At 31.1% G+C, this 20,627-nt stretch overlaps 1 protein-coding gene across 2 annotated transcripts in view; it reads left to right on the top strand.

Annotated features, from left to right (window-relative positions):
* LOC127735190 (zinc finger protein basonuclin-1-like) overlaps window positions 1-20,627 on the top strand; it is a 47,565-nt gene that overhangs the window by 13,994 nt on the left and 12,944 nt on the right. For both annotated transcript variants that reach the window (XM_052245313.1, XM_052245312.1), the window contains one exon: window positions 17,303-17,541. In XM_052245313.1, coding sequence (XP_052101273.1) covers window positions 17,303-17,541 — 239 coding nt within the window. The remainder of the gene's footprint in view (window positions 1-17,302; window positions 17,542-20,627) is intronic.

The following is a 20,627-nucleotide window of genomic DNA, read 5'->3' as shown; positions in this document are numbered from 1 at the left end:
GGGGGGGGGAGGAAATCCTCTTCAAAAAAGTTATCACTTTCACAAAGTCAATCTATTTGCAGTACCAAACCAAAATTGCAAAATTTTAAATTTTAAATTTTCCAGAATAGTTTTATCTGAAATTTGATCTTTGTATGCAAAAAGACTTTTTAAATATTTTTTTTTCCATGAAAATGGTGAAGTGCAACTATTTGTGCAATGTTGTGAAACAACATTTCTAGTTTCCATAAATGTCTGGGAAAAATTTATAAACCTTACACTGTATAATTTTCCAATCACTTTCAGTTTTATGTCAACATAGAAGTTCCTGTTGCCCTGTCTCCTCCAAGACTTTGAATCTTAGTGGAAAATGAAATATATTGATGCATTTTCACAAATCTTTCAAGTGTTATGGGAACATTATTCAAGTTGTTTTCGAGAACCAATATTTCAATAAGTCTTTGAGGACACTAACTGTTAAAGTTTATGGTTCCAAAGTTCTGTTGAGAGCCATGTTTCCTGTCGCATAAGTTAAAAGAGTCATTTATCGACCATACTTGACAAAAAGCAAAAGCTATTGAAAATCTGCCGTTTCAGGGGACACAATAGTTTATGATATTTAAACATTGTGACATTTAAATATAGCCGATTTATTGATTTGGGAAATGTTTCTTAACAAAAACTGTTTTGAACATGATCAATTGTTATTTCTGGGTGTTCAATACGTTTGAATAAAGACACTATGGACAAGGGAAGGACATTATCTAAAGAGAAAAGTGACACATTTGTTGCGTAATCCGGGATTCATTTAGATTATTTTAATAAACATAATACCACCATTTAAAATGATTATGGATTTTCTTATCTTTTTTGGTATTAAAAGCTTTAAAATGCTTGTCACCTCCATTGAATTATGATGCTGATAATTTCTGTTTGTCAGGAAAATATGGGACATGTGTTTTTCATTCTGATTTTAGTATTTTCCCACCAATTTTTGTTTAGCAGTGACATACAAAAAGCATTATAAAAATCCCCAGAGACTTTCTACCATGTCACCTACTGTTTTTCAAATTGACAGAATCTGATGTTTTTGGTTTATTGACCCAGATGACCTCTGAAGAAAATAACTTTGTCATGGGATATCCCACAAAGACAGGAAATTTACAAAATCAGCCTCATGATGGTATCAGGTCTCAGTTTCGTTGGTTCTCATGTGACAAATTTTAATCAAAAACATCTAAAAGTACTTGAAAAGTATTTCCATTTTGGAAATTTGATTCTGTCTTTATTTTTTGTTAACAACCCTTGACCCCTTTTACTTTTGCATGCTTAGCATCAAAAACAATGGATTGATGTACATGTAAAGGTTAATGTGTATAAAGACTGTTTTGGTGAGTATTAAAATAATGGTTTAAGGTGGACATCTTGGTTCAAAAAAAATTAGTGTTGGGGGGGGGGGGGGGGTGAAAAGTGATTGCACTGTTTACATGGTTTTATCTTTCTTTTTTATTAATTTTGATAATTAGAAATGGTCATTATTGTTGTTTTTTAATAAAAGGAAGTTTTAAAGAATATGGTAAATAATTTTTAATTTTGCAGCTATGTTTGTACTAAAATTTCTTTTTCCTGGGGTTCATTGACCATTCACACACACTTTTTGCCTCAAGCAAACAAATTTTAATGTAAGATCATTATATTTGTTTCATTGACTTTATGCTGTCTATGCATAAATCATACAAATCAACTATTAACTTGTTACAAATTTCATTATACCCCGCTTTAAAAAAGTGGGGGTATACTGTTTTACCTCTGTCCGTCCGTCCGTCCCATGAATATTTTTCGTCGCATCTTTCTCAGGAACTACATCATAAGTATTTCTGAAATTTGGTTTCAGGGTTTATATAAGTCAGCTATACTGTGTGATGCGTTTTCAGATTCATCACTCAACAACAAATGCATATTTGGGCTGGGGGTATCATCAGTGAGCTACTGCAGTTTCACTTGTTTTCATTGTCTTAATGCTGACCAGTAGGTCATAAAACATACAAGTCAACTTTTTATTTTTCTGGCAATAATTGAAAAGTCAAATTGACAATGAAGTATGTTTTAAAGGACCATAACTCTTTTATTAGAACAAAAGTCATTTAGTCAGATCTAATATCTATCTCACATTTTCATTGTATATTCCTGGGAGTTGAAAAGTGTCATTTTTGTGGTTTATCTAGTAATCAGTTGTCAGTCAAAAACCAGAAGTCAGCAATTTATGGACAATTTTAAAATGGAAATTTGCTACAGAAGCAAAATTTTCTCACACAGAACACCACATGGCCTCAATAAAAACAAAGATATGGTTAGTTTGCTTTCAACAGTTTTTGATATGTGTCACATGTTGAGATTTGTCAACCAGTAACCTTGACAACAGGGAATGTCCCCTTTGACATCAGGCTTCTTAAGTAGTTTCCCATGAAGAACTAACACATGGCTTATGTCCAAATTAAAAGCACATTTGGAATGAATTATGAATGGTGTGTCCACAGATTAACCTTGGTACCCTGGGACATTAATTTGCTTCTTTTGTCAAGGTACAGCCTCTATTTTGACAAGGCTAATGTTCTTGGGAAAATGCCTTAACGTTTTTGAGTTTTTGAATGGTTTTTATTTTGTTTTTATAAACTTAGAACAGGTTAACCAGTCAATGTAGTTATTAATGTAATTCCTCATTGATACACTGTGTGCGGACCCTTATGGGTAGTCAAGGTCGTTAAACACCCCTTAGTAGTAGTCATTAATTCAAACTGTACTGACAAATTTTAAATTTAAATTTAAATTTAAAATTATTGTATAATATAAAAAATAAGATGTGGTTGATTGCCAATGAGACAACTCTCCACAAGAGACCAAATGACACAGAAATTAACAACTAGTAATGGTCATTTATGTTTTTTCAAAGTTAACTGACTCAGAGACATTCAAGTCCACGCCATTTTCATTTTAGGGTGTGCTCTTTTACTGTTTGTTGTCAGCAATATTTTATTACAAAAGATTCATTATGTCAAATATCAAGTATTTTACCAGTCTCATGACATGACAATAAAGCGTCTTACTCATGAAAAGTCACGAAATGAAAAACTTTTTATCAAAATAGTTGTGTGAAAAATCTCGTGTTTGTAACACAGTACTGCTATTGACAAATATAACAAATATAATGTAATAATTCAGTATAAATTTACAGATAACTGTCATGCCCATGTCACAAAGATTTTATTATCAGAAAATAACTGCAACCTGATTCTCAATTTCTCTTTCCAAAGTTTTTCTAGAACAGTCATGTTTCTAAATAATATCAAATAGCCATAAGATTTTGTGAAATGAGAATATTTTTCAGTTGATGAAATATTTTAAGAAGTTATATTCTGATTCACATTTACATCATGTCGAACATTTTGGTAAAAGAGGGTTTTATAAAAATTTCATTACAAATAACAAACAGGACTGAGGAGCAAAAAAAAAAACATATTACGATATCTGCATTTTTTGAATTTTTTTCTTAACATGTATATTTTTGTGGTTTTTGCGGAGTCAAATAATGTCAGTACAAATTTAAATGATGTGAAAACTCAAGTGCGAGTTGTATTCAGATTTCTTTTTTTATTTTTTTAAATTCACAAATTTTGATTAACTATTATAACTCTGCAAAATAAAGTCTATTTTTCATTAATTAGGCCACACAGTAGGTTACCTGATAGATATGTTTGAATAGGTCTTGTTAAGTTTAGGATGCGTTTTCATACTGAATACCACATTGATGTAAACAGAACTTGTAATACAGAATGGACTAGTAAATCCTAAAATAGAATCAATGAAAAGTAGAATTTGAATCTATTATTATTAAAAGATATTTGGGAAATTTTATATAAAAAATTATATATTTTTTTTATCAAGTATTAAGTGCCCACAAGTGTTCAACTCTTTGAGAGGTCAGCGGGTGGTCTGTTTCAAGGCTAAATTTCTATCTGTATCCTATATACCCTCATTTTCCAGTGGAAGTCCTAATTCCATGACCATTATCAATGACAAGCCTTATTACAGGAATTACCTATTATATTTATCGTTAATTTGTTCTGATCCTGAACATGCATGAAATATTTGCCACTGGATTTTAACCAAACAACAATGAATCAATCAATTTGCTTGATACTGTAACATAGCGTTTTTCAAACTTATCAATTTCTTCTAGAGTAATTGATTGATTATGAACAGATTTCTGTGTATAGAAGTTTATTATAGATAAAACCCGTAGTGTTTTAATAATTTTACGTCATTTTTAGCTCTATTGATACTAGATATGGGAATACAGCAGATTTGTCGCCATATCTTGTCACAAACAAAGGAAAATCAAAGATTGGAATCAATATCTTAGTGATTCCAGCAACGACAAATATATACACTTCATATATGTAAACAAGAGACATTTAGATTGTCCTGTGTTGTCATTGTTTGTTTTTACATTCATCATTCTCGGCTCAATAAAACTATTCTGTTATTCTGAATAGTGGGATATGAATTAACAGCTTTGGATCTTTATTATAAGTCCACTGAGGCACAGTTTTATCTTGTCAAGTACATATGAGTGATTGCAAATTTAATTGACTCACATGTGGCAAGGCATTAAAAAAAAAAATAGAATAATTTCACCATTCCAGGTTATATTGACTTGAACTTACATTTTTGTTCAAAATCAGCTAATATTAAAGTAACATGATTTTGGCACCCCAATCATTTCAGCCTCACTTTGATTTTATTGCTGACTTTATTCTTCTGCTTTTTAGACTTTCTGGCTAGGAGCAAACTGGATATTATTCTAAAAAGTTTTCTCTCAACCAATACATATGTCAGATATCAATGATTTTTGCGTGTATTTGTTACAAAAGATTAGTGCAGATTATCCCAATGATATTTCATAATAAAATTGCATTTTATTACAGCAAATCATTTTAAAACCAATACTATATTATCATAAGGGAAAGAGCTCCGAAGCTTGTCATTTGTAACTCATTGACAATGTACTCAACAGGATAGTTAATGGTGCCAATGTTTAAGAAGAACGTTTAAGAAGACCTCGTTTAATTCATGCAGTGTTTTCTATTCATGTCTTGAAGAGCATCTTTTATATAAAGAGAAAAACTTGAGTTAATGGGATGAAGAGTTAATTCATAAATAAGAGTTAATTAAATTCATTGACAATTGACAGCTAATGTTTGTCTTTCATTATTACAATTTCTTGAGTCAACCCATTTCTAAGTGCTGCCTTTCTTGTCAAATTCTATTGGATTAAAAAGCAAACAGCAAAAAGTGTAAAACATTTGTCTGTGTTGTTTGTTTGGCAGAATGAGGAAGGCAATGATTTGAGCATCAATTTACGTAAATGATCCGCAAAAGACAATGACAATCCATTTCGCTGCGCTGCTTATGGACGAAATGCTACAATCGGCACTAATGAGACAGTGTAGGAAAATATCATTTCAATCATATCGCTTGATTAATCTCGATAAAATATCTACACGGCTTAATTCAGTGCGTATTTCTTGGTTACATTTGTCTCTATAATGTCACACGGTGTTTGCCGATCACATTTGCCAAGTTTGAACCCCGAATTCTGACTGTCGATTTTCTCTAATGACAAGCTATTTATCAAAATAGGGTCATCAGTTTTGACAGAACAGTTACTGCTAACTAATATAGCAAATTTTCTATCTTGCTTACATTTATGTGAGGTAATTATTTTTGTCAAATCAACACAGCACAGTTGATTTCCTTTTTTGAGATTAATTAGAAGCTTGGTCGTGACGGCTGACAAGTTGTCTTTTATCAACCAAAAATTATTTGTCTGAGGGATTCTTCTGATTAATTTAAGGCATATCTTCTTGATTGATATGTTTAACACAAATATTACGATATTTTTTAGTATTTCAATAATTGCTGGAAACATTCTTATTTATCGATCAGACTCAGGTTAAAAAGTTAAAATTCTTATTAAATTGCCCGTCTTTAAAATTTATTAAAGTCAACTAGGGCTTGGTTAATTCTCTTGAAAGATGGTTTAATTGTCTATGAGGGGTTGTAGGGGCAAAAACTATCATACTGTTCCAGAAAATGAAATGAAGAAAAAAAAAATAACACCATATTCAGATATGGATTAAGGGGAGATAACTATTGCAATATAATTTGATCAACTTGTATATATTTTTTTAAATAGTTTTGTATCATGTTATTAAATATGGTTTGTTAAAAGGAAGGAAAAAATAAATAAGAAGTTGTTTTTAAAAGGCCAAGGACATGATAGCTTTAAAAAATGTATTGACGCAATACTAACTCTCCTGGGTTGAAATTGTCACTTTATTGACAAAAGTGATGGAAAATATATTTAGCACTAATTTGACTATCTGGCTACAAGCAAATAGTCATTTACTGTGCTTGTCGTGTGTCAACGTAATAAATTAACCATGAATTTCCAGCCAAACCGCATGATACATTCATCTGATTACAAGAAAATAGTCGCAACACAATTTTTTTATTGAATTGTCCCCATCCAGAGACAAAAGGCTAATTGTAATGTCACCGCGGAACTTAATCAATCTAATTTAATACTATTGTGATAGAATTAGTAAAAGTGTTGGGGAATTAGTCCCGGTGTCAGCTAAATGTCATATGTGTCGTTAGCCTTCTTTTTTAGTTTCCTTTAATCATGTAATGACAATGGAATCAATAAGTATTATCTGTAATACATTATGTTTTATAGCTGATATTTAATGGAGGTTGACAATTATATGGAACTTTAGCGAGTTTTACAACAATTGAACTGTTTCTGAGATTTTAAATTGTTTTTGATTTGGTTATTGTTGAAGGAAATAAACTTTCAAACGCCTAAGAAGTATATTTTAAACTTTTAAAGGAAAAACGAGAGAAATTAAGCTTGAAAATTTTCATAAATTTGGAAAAAAAATATCTGTTATTTTGGCAAGAGTTCCATGTGACACACCACCCTAGGTAAAAACACAATAACACCTTACAGTTTAATGGTGGGGGTGACATTTGGAATTTTACGTAAGTTTAATTACCATGATTGTACTTTATTTGATTGGTAAAACTGTAATAAAATTCCAACAAAAAACATCATCTGTAAGAAAACGGTGTGTCATAATGGCATAAGAAGCCAATATGACAATATCATTCGTAGTTTATGTAATAATTCAAGCACATCTTAGCGGAAATTAGTTCTTAATGTCTACTTGTGCATGAAGGGTACAAGTGGAAAAGGAACATATAGATGCCAGCTTGACAATCGTAGAAATTTTTGAGAGGTGCCATTCAACTTGTCATTCAAAATGCACACAAATATATGTCTCCTTCCGAAATGTTTTTTTTTCCACCACATGTTTCTAGTTATCATATGGTATTTGTTTAATGCAGTATGACAGACATATGGCGGGATTTCTTCCGACTCACAAAGCTTCAAATCATACCTACAACCAATAGAAATACATTAAACTATTAGAGAGTGTGAAGAAATAGAAAAAAGAGAATCTTCGGAATGTCACCTACAAATTGGAGAATCATAACTCCATGCAAGAGAAATGCCTTAGGGAATTCCATCAGATATTAGCACAGTATGTCAAAAAGCCAATTACTGTCATTAAATCTGTAGAAGATATTTGTTTATTGATAGAAGAAAGGACTTGTAGATTTTTCATCTTCCATGTCAAAACAGGAAATGATAGATTACAACAGATAAAATATTTGTTACTGAGTGCTATCTTCTGCTGAATGTAGAATTGAGGGGACAGTTTGATCTAAAATGAAATTGGTATTTTGGTTTTAATAATCAAATCAAATCAAATATTTTATCAGAAATATACATGTATACAAATATACAAATACATTTAAAACGGAATAGAAAATGTATTTTGGTATTAACTAGACACTACAATTGGAAAAAATTCTTATTTAATCAATTACAAGACCAGGGATGACTTTTGTACTTTTGTCATACTAAAGTTACGTTCTCACACTAAAATAAAAGTACAAAGCTGCATTGGGATCTTACTTAAGACTTTTGATATATGCTGAGTATTTCAGCTGTGGGCTGATGGTGTCACTCATTGTATCGCTTTGTATGTCCTTTTATAGCATCGCTGACAAAGACGTTTATAAAGATTATCCAATTATTTGTGACTAGGTCTATAATTTCTCAAGTGGTAAATTAAGATAAAAATACATAAATCTTATAAAAACTCAAATACATTTCCTCCTACTAAAGCAACTATTCTTTAAGTCAGATATATTTTAATTCAACACAGATAGATGAGTTTACATGCACGGCAAAAATATAGCAAGCATAGATAATTTGTTTTGTCCCAATAATTGCTAAACTAGATTATTTAATTGTTGCATCATATATATTCTTTTCATGTTCATTGTGGTGGGTGAAACAATACAAAGAAAAATTTCAAATTCATATAAAACTGGCGACGATGAATCAAGTGTAGGTTACCGCTATGAGCCTGTGACAGGAAATGGTGTCTGTTATCAAATCAAGACGTGAATGAATTTCATTTAAAACTAACAGTAACCTCATTATTCATGACCCACAGTAACCCTTCTAAAGACAACTGTTGGCAAAACAATAAGTACATGACACAAGCCTGGCTGGCAGATACTTCATTCATTGATGCGGACACGCTCCTGCGATAAAACGTTGACTCTTCTCATGATCCATACATCCTTAGAATGGTGTCTTATCGTGGGATACCTGGGAAATGTCACATTTAAAACACAGATCACACAGAAATTTATCTGGCAGTTATCTTTCACGCAAATTTTACAAAAAAACAGTGTGTTTTTTCCTGAATGAAACCATTAGTTCTGTCCTTGATGTAATTCTATACCTCACTGACATCCGCACCTGGAACAGAACGCCTGTTTTTCAAATTTTTTAAGAAAGATCAAAACTTTGCATAATTTCTCTTTCTTTTTCAAAATTGTTTATTAATCTTGAATTGGAGTATTGGTGGTGTGGCTGATTATAAGTCGTGAACAATTCGGTATACTTACGAACAATTTTGGTCCCAAAACTTTTTTGTGAAACACAGGCCGCACTCTTGTCTTTTAGGATAAATATACAGTATATATGGTAAATCTATTAATTTACTTACCAATTCTCATTGTTTGTGAAAAAATTTTTGTCTGGATGATACTTTGTCATTGACAAATGATTGTTGTTAGTTAATGCCAAGCAGCAAATAATTTATGCAAATGAAGGAGAAGCAATTGAAGATGTGTACAATATATTTCGCCATAAAAATTCATGGTATGGCCAAGAAAAACTAGTGTTTCACAATTATCAATAGATAAATGTTAATGAAAAGCAAAAAGATCAAAAAATGAGATAGATGATGTTCAAATTTTCTACTCAATGATTTTTTAGGGATACATATGATTATTTTCAGGCTTACCAGTTTTTGTTTGGGGGTTTTTGTGCATATCTTGGGCTCAGGGTCAAGCTTTTTTATTTATGGTATTTATCCTTTTTTCTGGTATATTTTGCTTTTTTAATATAGACAGATGTTATAAGTTGAGAATCCAGAGAAAAAGATAACTTAAAAAAGTTAGTAGATAAAATGTCAAATGAGGAAGTTTTGTCAGGCAGTTGCTAAAAAATGAACACAAGCCCTGCTTTCTTGAAGATCATGAAGACAATGCTCATAGCTAACAAACTTTAAGTTAATATGTACGAAAACATATATTCGTACAATATTCATAGTTAACAAACACATCTAGATATATGTACAGAATCTTTGGTAAACATATTGAAGATGAGATAAGTTAATTCATATCTATGGGTTTATATAAATAAGCAAAATATGTTGAAGAATTCATCAATATCAAGTGGGATAAGTATGATGTAAATAAAATAAAAAAAAGGTTTGTCAAAATCATGTTTAAAGTAAATTAATTTTGGAAATGGAGGCAAGAGGATGTAAGAATTATAGTTTAATGACCTTGAGGAATCAGAATTGACAGCACATATGATGGGATGTTACTTTAACATGTTTTGTCATTTATACATCTGTTCCAAGAACATCACTTCTGGCTCAAGTTTATTTTCGTTACTTCAGAGAGCTAATTGCTGACAAAAATGTTTTAAAGACAGTTATCTTGTCTCATTCATTTAAACTTGAAATATAAATTTTGTCTACACTGAATTAACTGTCTGCTTTGTGTATAAACTTTCTGTTTCTTGACTTCAGCGATTGGTTTGACACGTGAATAGATGTTGACTTTTTTAAGAGCTTTAATTGGTTTCTTTCCAAAAATTTAAAGACGAATTTGTCTAGTGAAGTAAACCCAATATTTTGATTTTTATAAAAAAAAAAAAAGATAGTCCTTGAATTGTCTTTGAATCTAGTTTTAGTGAATAGGAATATGAAGTGATAATTTTATGTTTCTCTTGAGTCAGATAGAGTTTTACAAACTAGGAATTATTGATTTAACAAGCAGATAGCTTCACCTTCTTTTTAAACCATTGCAGTTCAAGAACCAAAAATGACAATAACTGTTTTAGCCATCAAGAATCATCAGGCGACCAACTGTGTGTAAAATAGAAAAACATAAAAATTCATGTAAAGTTATTAAATATAATGAAAACTGCACAGAGGTAACAGCATTGAACCATATAGATAAGTCATAATTAATCTCTGAAATATACTGCTATCTAATGCAGCACGAGTCAGGCAGGATCGAATTTCCAAACCTCTGATGTATCTGGTGTCCCGAAGCTGTTAAGTATCACCTGCTGTCAAAAACAGCTGGGACCCAGGCTGATTCTTCTTCAAGATTATCTTCTAGGTTTTAATTATTTACATCAGTCAGGATTCCATATAACAGATAGACAGATTTATATCAGCCCTCATATCTTCAAAGGAAAGGCAAAAAAAAAGACTAGCGACAACTGAAAGGGATTGAATTTCAGGGTTTGTGACATAAATAGGTTATCTTATGATATTTTATTTATTTAAATATTTTTTGGATAAGAAAGCTCCATTGACTTTACATGTGAGGAGAGTTTGAAGTTTATAATGTTACTTGTCATCAAACAGATAAGTTCTTGTAGAAAGTTTAGAAGGCTTAACTTTTTCTTCCCTAAGTTTTACTGATAACTATTAGTCAAATGAATTCATTGTGCAATTTGAATGTGGTTATCAAAGAAAAAGGAAGAAAAAGCCATCTTTCATACTTCACAGAGATTTTTCATTCCCTTTTGAAGATGGATATGCACCATGCTCTTCACTGTCAAGCATCAATTAATTTCTAATATCAGCTTTATGTAGGTGTAATGGCTTTGTTTTGTATGTACCAACTGTCACTTCTATACATCTGGAAGTAGTCCTTGATTGCAGACGCTTCATTAATTAGTACACAGGAAGGTAAATTTACTCCTGTATTTCAGTACATCTGGAAATAGTCCTATTGGCTGTCTCATTAAAAGAATGGACATGTGTCTTCTATAATCAGTATGCACCAAGAAAATACATCACAACTGTGGTGAGGAAGAACATATGGTCAGGAAAATGTAGGCACACGTCCAAAATCAGCTTACCTTTGTCAAAATCTCTAACAAAAATATTTTTCATTTTGTTTTAGAGATGACAGTTCATACAAATGTTTCATGTACCATCATCAAACTTGATTGATACACTTCAAAGCTTTCTTCTGTTTTGTGAATTAATGTAGTATGTCAGAATTTGAAACTTTTTTTATTGTGACTTATATATAGAAAAAGATGTTTGTTTAAGGTTTTCTAGGGGGGAACATGTTTGTTTTCAGATTTAACTGACTAGATAATAAAACTTCTCTTTTTTGAGAGAGCATTAATACTTTGTAAACATTCAGATTATAGTCATTATTGTTAACTTTTTTAAATTTTCCTAAATTTTTCCGCTTTGATTCAAGTTCTCAATTTTTTCTGAAGATTTTCTAAAAATTTATAAAAATGTTAAAGAATAAGTACTATTCACTCCAAATTTTCAATTTTGAAATCTGCAGAGAAAACAAAGCAACACTATAACATATACATATATTACATCTCTCAGACAATTCTAATAAGATTGAAGTATTGAGTTTCAGTCATGCACTAGTCCTCCTTTTGTGTTACTTGCAATTATTTCACTGGCATAAGACCAAACATCAATGGTAAATAACAAGGCAAGCGATAAGTACACTCAATCTTTGTCACAAAGTTAAAATGGAGAAAGACACCCTAAACTTTGTCCAGTCACCAAAAATAAGACATCAGGAGCCGTTAATAAAAGCTTCTAGACATGTTCCTGGAATTCTGAAGGTATAATTAATATGAAGGGTTGACACTGTAGAAATTTTAATCGATATTGTCATTGGCGTAATGTCACAAAATAACATGGTATACAACAATGGCTTGGTCAGTCCTCCTTCATTTTTACTTAGGACAGTAATTGTTTTAGTAATGGGTTTAAGATCCATCAACTCCATGCTTAAGTATAGATTTTAAAAGAAATAAGATTTTCTTCAAAGTGATCAGTTACAGTGAGATGGGGTTTATCAAAAACTGATACATCAAATTGTCCTCATTTCTGACAAATTCAAATCTTTTTATTTGAAGTTCTATGTGTTTTGGTATCTCTTAAGATATTTTGTATCGGGATGTTCGTCACCACCAAAATTAAAGAATGCTTCAGTTAAGTGCTTCTGATGAAAATATTGTAAGAAAGTTAACATGAAAATGATATGACAAAGAGGAATATCATCTGTAAATTTTGGCTATGAAAATAGCTTTTAAGAATTTGGAGAGCAGCCAATGCTTTGTGACAAAACAATGTAAAAGATGGCACATCAGGGGAAGATAACTCAGCATGACAACTGGTGTTGAGATAAACAAGGAATGCTGGGAGATAATTGTTCAGTAAGAGGATGATCTCAGTGGGGATGTCCTACTCTTATGTCCTTTCTGTCTTGTTATGACTATCTTGTCAAATAATTTTGGGGTTAAACAAAGGGAAATTGATTTGAAAAAAATATCAGACAATAAAAGAATTATTTCAGACTACAACTTTACTGTAGGTCTTAGATGCAACTTACTTTTGTTTAATTATATGTTTTTATAGAGTTTTAATTATGCATTACGAACAATTTTGTACATGATGAAAAATATTATAGAATTTAAATTAAAAGGAAAAAATCTTTTTTAAGTTTTAATCAACTTTTAAGCAATTCTTATTAAATACTGAAACTGATGATAATATCTTTGAAGCTTATACTTATCAAATGTTTACCTGTTACAAGAAACTTTGTTTAAGTTTAATTACAAGGGATAATTGAAGTGAGATCTGCTTGCTTGACCAGATACTGTACAAATAAATATCCACAACAAAACTGCCATGTTGATAAGAATCATGATTCTGATTATTATCAGACATGATTAATTAATCTGTGTATTATGTCAACAATTTGGAGGATGGCTTTGATGTCATGCTACATGTGACCGTCTGCTTTGATATCTGGTAATTCCATCAGTGACAGACCATGTGACCATATAAGGCAATGTCATTGGACAGTCCTTGATGTCATACAAGTACTCCCCACTGGTAATGATAATATGTTAATGGATCAGCACACAAATGATAAAGTCTTTTATTTATATGGAACTTATTTGATAAATAAAAGCTTTTGATGTTTGTTTTTGTGCAGTTTACTGTCAGTATATGTATACATGTCATCCTGGAAGATTAGGGACTGGCAATGCACTCATTATAAACAGTTATCTCTGAACAGTAGTGGTGGAAGTTAATCATGCTTATCTAAATGGTGTCTTTGAAGAGGTAAATGCCAAGAATGAGGAAAGACAACATAAATTATCTACATGATATCAGGTTAAAAATGTACAAAGTTCAGCCATTCTCTTCACTTTATATTATCCATGAAATGAAAACATGTCAAAACAAAAGCTACTGTACATGCAGTGTTATAAAAAGTTTGCAATGTCTACTTTTATTTGTGTATGGTTTTTGGTCTATTTGAAAATTAAGAATGAAAAATATATGATAAAGCATGCATTATAAGGAGTCTCTAGGAGGAAATTTACAAACAAATACGTTTTAAACTGTTCAAAATTTAAAAGTGATTTTCCATCACAAATTATTCAATTTTTTCTCTTTATGCTATTTTTTCCCTTATAAATGGACAGCAAAAATGATGACAGTACTTAAACAATACATTTAAAGCAAAATTTCACTTGCAATGGACAAAATAATATAATTAGAACTCCCCTGATCATTCTGCGACATCAAGAATGATTGGTACAAAATATTATCAGCGGACATTAAAGTAGTCCAAACTGTAATAACAGATATTGTTGCTGCAGTTTTTGTCCCGCGCCTCGACTATTGTAAACATAGTTAATGACGGTCAATAGTGATAGAACACTTATCTTTTGTTGCTGTATCTATGTTTGATCAATGTCTACAGTGCTTTGACAACATTTTACTTTTATTCTTACAACTAACAGGATTATTTTTTATAGAGACAATTTATATAACGACTTTTCCATAAAAGTGTCTCCAATTCACAACATCAATTATCAACATTGTATTTTCCTCTGAATTGTCGCTTGTTGTGACAACTATTTGTTGTTATACATCAATAGGATAAGATTAATGATCCCATCTCCACCTTTTTACACTTTTAACCCCACTACTACGAATACAGTCATATTTATTTTGTATTGCCAGAAATTATAATTACTATTTTCATTGAGACAATTAATTAACTTTGCCTTGTGTGAGTTATCTCCCTTCAATGATTAAGAAAATAATTGTACATCAGCTTTCCTGACTTTTTTTAATAAATATCAAAATTTCAAATGATTTTTTAAAATGGAATTTTTTTTACTAATCCTTTAATGTATAATATGATAAAATTGCATATCGTTAAGGGATTTTAAATGCCAGCAAGAGTTCACTATCAGAAAAAAATACCAAAAATATGAGGGATTGTCTCCCCTGATTTTTCTTTTTGTGTCCTCTTTACAACTATAATAAAGTTTGAAATTTCCTTGTAGAAAAAAAATGAATAAAAAATTGACTACATTTATAAATGATGTTTATTTGGTTAAGTTAAAAACTGTTTGCTCTATTTATGCACGGGTCCTGAACTGAAAAGAAACATGGTTAAATAAACTGATACAAGAGACAATGTTTTGTTTGGTGTCCATCAAAAAGCCTGACTTTTTTCAGGATGGATGAATCTGATAATAAAAATGTGTTATTTCTATTATAAATAACCTATTTGTTACCTCCAGACTTAATGAGCAGGGGATTAGTTTATTTCGCCCAGCAAATTAACAATCAGCATTATACAAAACATACTGGAAAAAAACATTATTTTGTCACTGATCTTTCTCTGTAGGAAGTATATATATTTGTACAAATGTTTCCTGCATTCAAGATTAGGATGGGAAGCCTCATTTTGATAAAAAATAATTACATGGTTCATCATTTGATATAAGCTATGACTGACACAGTGGATGTATGATAAAAGCGACTTTGAATTCCGTGATTTAAGACAGTATTTTGGTATATCAGCCTGTTATCTATAAATATGTGAAGCTCATCAGCAGGTTCGTTCTAATTTACAATAAGTACCCTCAAACAATTTGCACTTGACATGATAGCCAATGCCAGAATTTGAGCAATCGTCACAGTGAGAAAAAAATATAGCTTTCTTTACCAGATGATGTTTTCAATGTATGGTTTATTACAGTTAAAATACAAAGCAGCAAATTCAAGGTTTTATAAGAAAAAGTTGTTGGATTTCATTGTTGACATTTTGGCTGTGCATGTAGTTGTAAATGATAATAGAAAAAATACAAAAATAAGAAAAATACTAAACTCCAAGGAAAATTCAAAACGGAAAGTCCTTTATCAAACGGCAAAATCAAAAGCTCAAACACATTAAACAAATGGAAAACATTATTGAGCACATATTACATTTTAACACACATTTTTGGCAAACAAAGAACCACAAAAAGACCAACCGCAAAATTCATTAAATAATCAGATCCAATGCAGATCCATTGACCTTGAGATGGGATTAGGGGATATACTAAAAAGGGAATCTGTGTGAACCATGTCCTACGTTTTTTTTTTTCTCCCTGGTACATTTAATATACTAATGCACTTTATTCTGTGATGTGAATTCCCTTAAGGTATTTTGGTTTTAAGAAATATATCTGATGGAATTTTATCCAACAAAAAACTATTTTTGTGGAGGATAAAAGCTCCAGATCTAACAATTTTAAGGCAAAGAAATAGGAACTGTAGATGGGACTCTTTATTTCAATTACAGTGCAGATGAAGATTTAAATCTGTTTTTGTATAAAAAAAATGTTGAACAACTTTATACATTAAAAATTACTGATTTTGAATATCCTCCCTTTCAACATCCAAAAAAACAACAATATTTTAAAAACTGTCCACTTGCAGAATTTGTTACACAAGTTTCCTCTCTGACACAAAAATTCTTCCAAGTCATAGATCAAATGTATTCATTAGAAAATGCCAGAAGATCATCAGGTATCACTTTCAAAGATGGCAATTATATTGGTCTATTTGATAATAGTCTTTCTAAGAGACATGAAATTAACATATTTTTGAAATAGACATTTAATTACTGATACACTTAGATCCTGAGTAGGACTGATCATCAGCTGTCATTTATAGCAATTGTTACGAGGAACATTAATTCTTCAGAAAAGAAAGATGAAAATCATGGGAAAAGAAACAAAATGAAAATCATGGGAAAAAACTGAAGATGAAAATCATGGGGACAAAAAATGAAGATGAAAATCATGGGGACAAAAAATGAAGATGAAAATCAGGGGAAATAATAACTTAGGTGTTGATTTTCAATCTTCCACTGTTGACTGCTACAATTGTACTATGTGTTTCATTTGTACTATTTGACTTTGTGTCAATTGACTTTTAAATCCCCATGTATGATAGGTGTAAATTTGAGCAATAAGTGATGTTTAAAGATACTATCAGTGACTGTATATCACAAATGAATGCACGGTCAATGCAATTTGACTTCTCAAATAGCACAGTTGCAGCATAAATGAGAACAATGCAGCAAGTTTCCTTGGAGTCGTGCATACAATAGGACAGGAAACATTACTTAAATGTCAAAAAGTATGACAATTTGATCTTGCTACAAAATATTTATTATTATTTTTCAGCACTAGATAAATTAGGATACAGACACATATACAACCTAGGAATGTCGGTGGAAGTGGTACAACCAAATGTTGTTTTTGACATAGCCAGCCTACTGTTGTACGGAGCCACAGCTACACCTGTCCGACTGAAGATATTACTGGACCGACTTTTCAGTGTCTTGCAACATGATGAAGTCCTTCAAGTTTTGCAGAGCTTTGGGTGGTCTTATGAAGACTATGCAAGAGGATATATCTTACAGGTAAAATAAAAGTACCAAAAAAATTTAAAAATTAACTGATGGGGTATGATTGCCAATGAGACAACTGTCCACCAGAGTCCAAATGAAGTGGATGCAAGCAGCTATTTACTTGCAAATGAATGTAACTACCAAAGCTTGCTTTTATTTGTTGAGAGAGAGAGTACCGTTGCTTTAGCATCATTGTAGCTAAAGAAGGAACCTCTTTTCTGTAACACCTCTATTTTTTAAAGGCAGTCTTGTTCTTTAACATGTCACTGATTATTACTTTTTCTACTGCGTCAAATTTCATACAAGTCTATAAAAATGTATATAATTACTCACTTTTTGTATTGAATTTCATGACTCTTTTGTTTATTAATTTTTGTAACTGACAAATAACCACATTTATACTGTTTTTCTTTCTTGAAATAGCTTTTGTTTTGCTAAAAAATAAACTAGACAACAACATAAGTTTAAGAGGCGTGAAAATTTGGCAAGCATATGATAAATATGAGACAATAGTGTATGATCTTACTGTGATCAATTCTAGAAGCTTTGTTTTTTGACACTTTTATTTTCTACCACAGGAGTGACTTTTGATAAATTGTAGCACATGAATCAGCAATCACTTTGGCAGTTGCTCAAATTTTCGAAAGCAACTAATTCTGTGTGATATTTTGTCAAATGTATTTTTTGGATTTTGCAGCTAACATTTAGTACCCTGAACAAAGCCAAAATTTAATGACAAAACACAACTTTTACATTAAAATCTAAATATAAACTATTTTAATGGGACATCTGTAAGGCATATGCGACCATTTGATAATAATTTCTGCAGGTAAATAGATAGTAGAGAGATTGATCCTAACAAATGCCACGTGTATATGTCATTTGTAATTATGTCTGCTAATAGGTTTTCTTGAAAATGAGTTCTGTTAAAATCGGAAACTGGTATAAACGTAATTGTGCCTCCTTTGATGCGGAAGCTTAAGGTGTTGCATCTTGCAGAGTAACATTAACGAAGAATGCTAATGATGAAAAAAGTTACCACAAAATTTTATACCTCATGTCTTGAAATAGTGTTCACTCAAATTTATAAAATAGTTGTAAAGACAATATGTTTATTTTGCAAATCGGTTACTTATTTTAAGCCTACCATTGCTTCTTACTTTACTTTTTTTTTTTCTTCGCTACAAATGTATGAAACTCATGTCTAAGACTAACCAACAAATGTTTACAATTAGTTTTTGGGGAAACTTAACTCATTACATTTAAAGGTTATGTTTTCAAAATTTCTTTGAAATAAATGATATGCCTAAAATGAACATAATCATTTTGTCAACAACAATAAACGTTAAATCTGAAAAAAAGTTCCATATATTTTCTATAAAATGTTTTAAAATTCCTGTCTCTGTACATCATATTTTTGGATAGTTAAGCGTTTTTGATGTATAGAAACATGGTCAGAAACTAAATTGGTCATAGCAACATTCATCAAAAAGGATCAGTATGTCATAATTTTTCAGGGGGATGACATGCTTATGGGATGTGGGATATATACAATGTAATGGTTGTCAGATATAGGGGTACAAAAAGTGGGATCTGGGGGGAAAAAAGTTGAAATTGACAAAAAATTTGTAAAAAACAGGATTTAGGAAATGAGAACCCCTGTGTCACCCCTTCAAATTCTTCCTGCAGGTCCTCAATAGATGTACTGGTAGTAGCACACAGTTCTGTCTATCATCATAATCTCATTAAACTGACAACAGAAAGACAGGCCACATGCCTTCCAGGATTTCTGGGTCATTATTGGCACACTTACAAATATCTTTGTCATAAACATAAATGTTTATTAAAGTTTGGGGAAAATGTTGTAGGTTTCCCTCAAAATGTTACAGGTTGCTTTCATTGTACCATTTCAGTTAATGTCAGGGATAAAGGATGTATAATTTGTACCTTCTCTGAACAAAATTTAATGTTTTTATGCCCCCGCCGTAACAGAGGGGGCATTAAGTTTTACCCTTGTCTGTCTGTCTGTACGTACGTACATCCCAAAATTGCTTTCTGTTCTCTTACTTTAGTTTGCCTCAACCAAATGTTATGAAACTTAAACTGAATGCTTATTACCACAAAACGCAGATCAAGTATGAATTTTGGTGGCGTCACTTCTTCCGTTCTAGAGTTATGCCCTTTACAAATGGAAAAATTGCTGAAGTTTTCGTTTCCGTTCTCTAACTTTAGTTTGCCTCAACCAAATGTTATGACACTAATACACAATACTTATTACCACAAAACACAGATCAAATTTGAATTTAAGTGGCGTCACATTTACCGTTCTAGAGTTATACTCCTTTACAAATGGAAAAATTGCTGAATTTTAGTTTACCTCAACCAAATGTTATGAAACGTATAGACAATGCTTATTACCACAAAACACAGATCAAACTTTTACCCTTCTTGAGTTATGTTCCTTTATCACATTATATGCAAGCGGGGGCATCATCTGTGTCCCATGGACACATTCCCCATTTATTTATTCTAATCTTTTCCAGTAATCTTTGAAGGTTGCTGTCTCATTGATAATTGCACTAAATCTCATCATGAATAGATAAATACATGTTGATATCTAAGTTATATCAAATGAGATTAAACGATACTGTAGCTAATTTGATACACCAGATGTGCATTTCAAAAATTTATTCTGCTTAATTTTTTTGCTAAATTTCAAGTACAAGATCAAATTGTTAAGAAACTATGTTATATTTGTTTGTAGAACAAGGGAATGACTTCTTATATTTTATCAGACTTGAATATTATACACACAATGATTGTTTATATAAAGCATTGAAAAGGCAAATTGATGACATGTTGGTTAAGGTCCAAAAATTTACAATTTGAATTGCTTTTTATATTTATTTATACACTCACTATTTAATGACTTAAGTATGGCAAAAATTGTCAATTTTCTCAAGTTTTGACATTGCAGAAATGATATCAAAACTCTTCTTCAAAATAGTAGATAAGACATGAAGATCTAGAAACATTAAACTAAGACAGCCTGCAGTGCAGAAATATCAGAAAAAGTTTCTCCTCAAAGAAAATTTATC

This window comes from Mytilus californianus, unplaced genomic scaffold (assembly GCF_021869535.1).
Source record: "Mytilus californianus isolate M0D057914Y unplaced genomic scaffold, xbMytCali1.0.p SCAF_3, whole genome shotgun sequence".
Taxonomy (NCBI): Eukaryota; Metazoa; Mollusca; class Bivalvia; order Mytilida; family Mytilidae; genus Mytilus; species Mytilus californianus.
The sequence above is the reverse complement of the archived record's forward strand: the minus strand, read 5'-3'. Positions and strand labels throughout refer to the sequence as shown.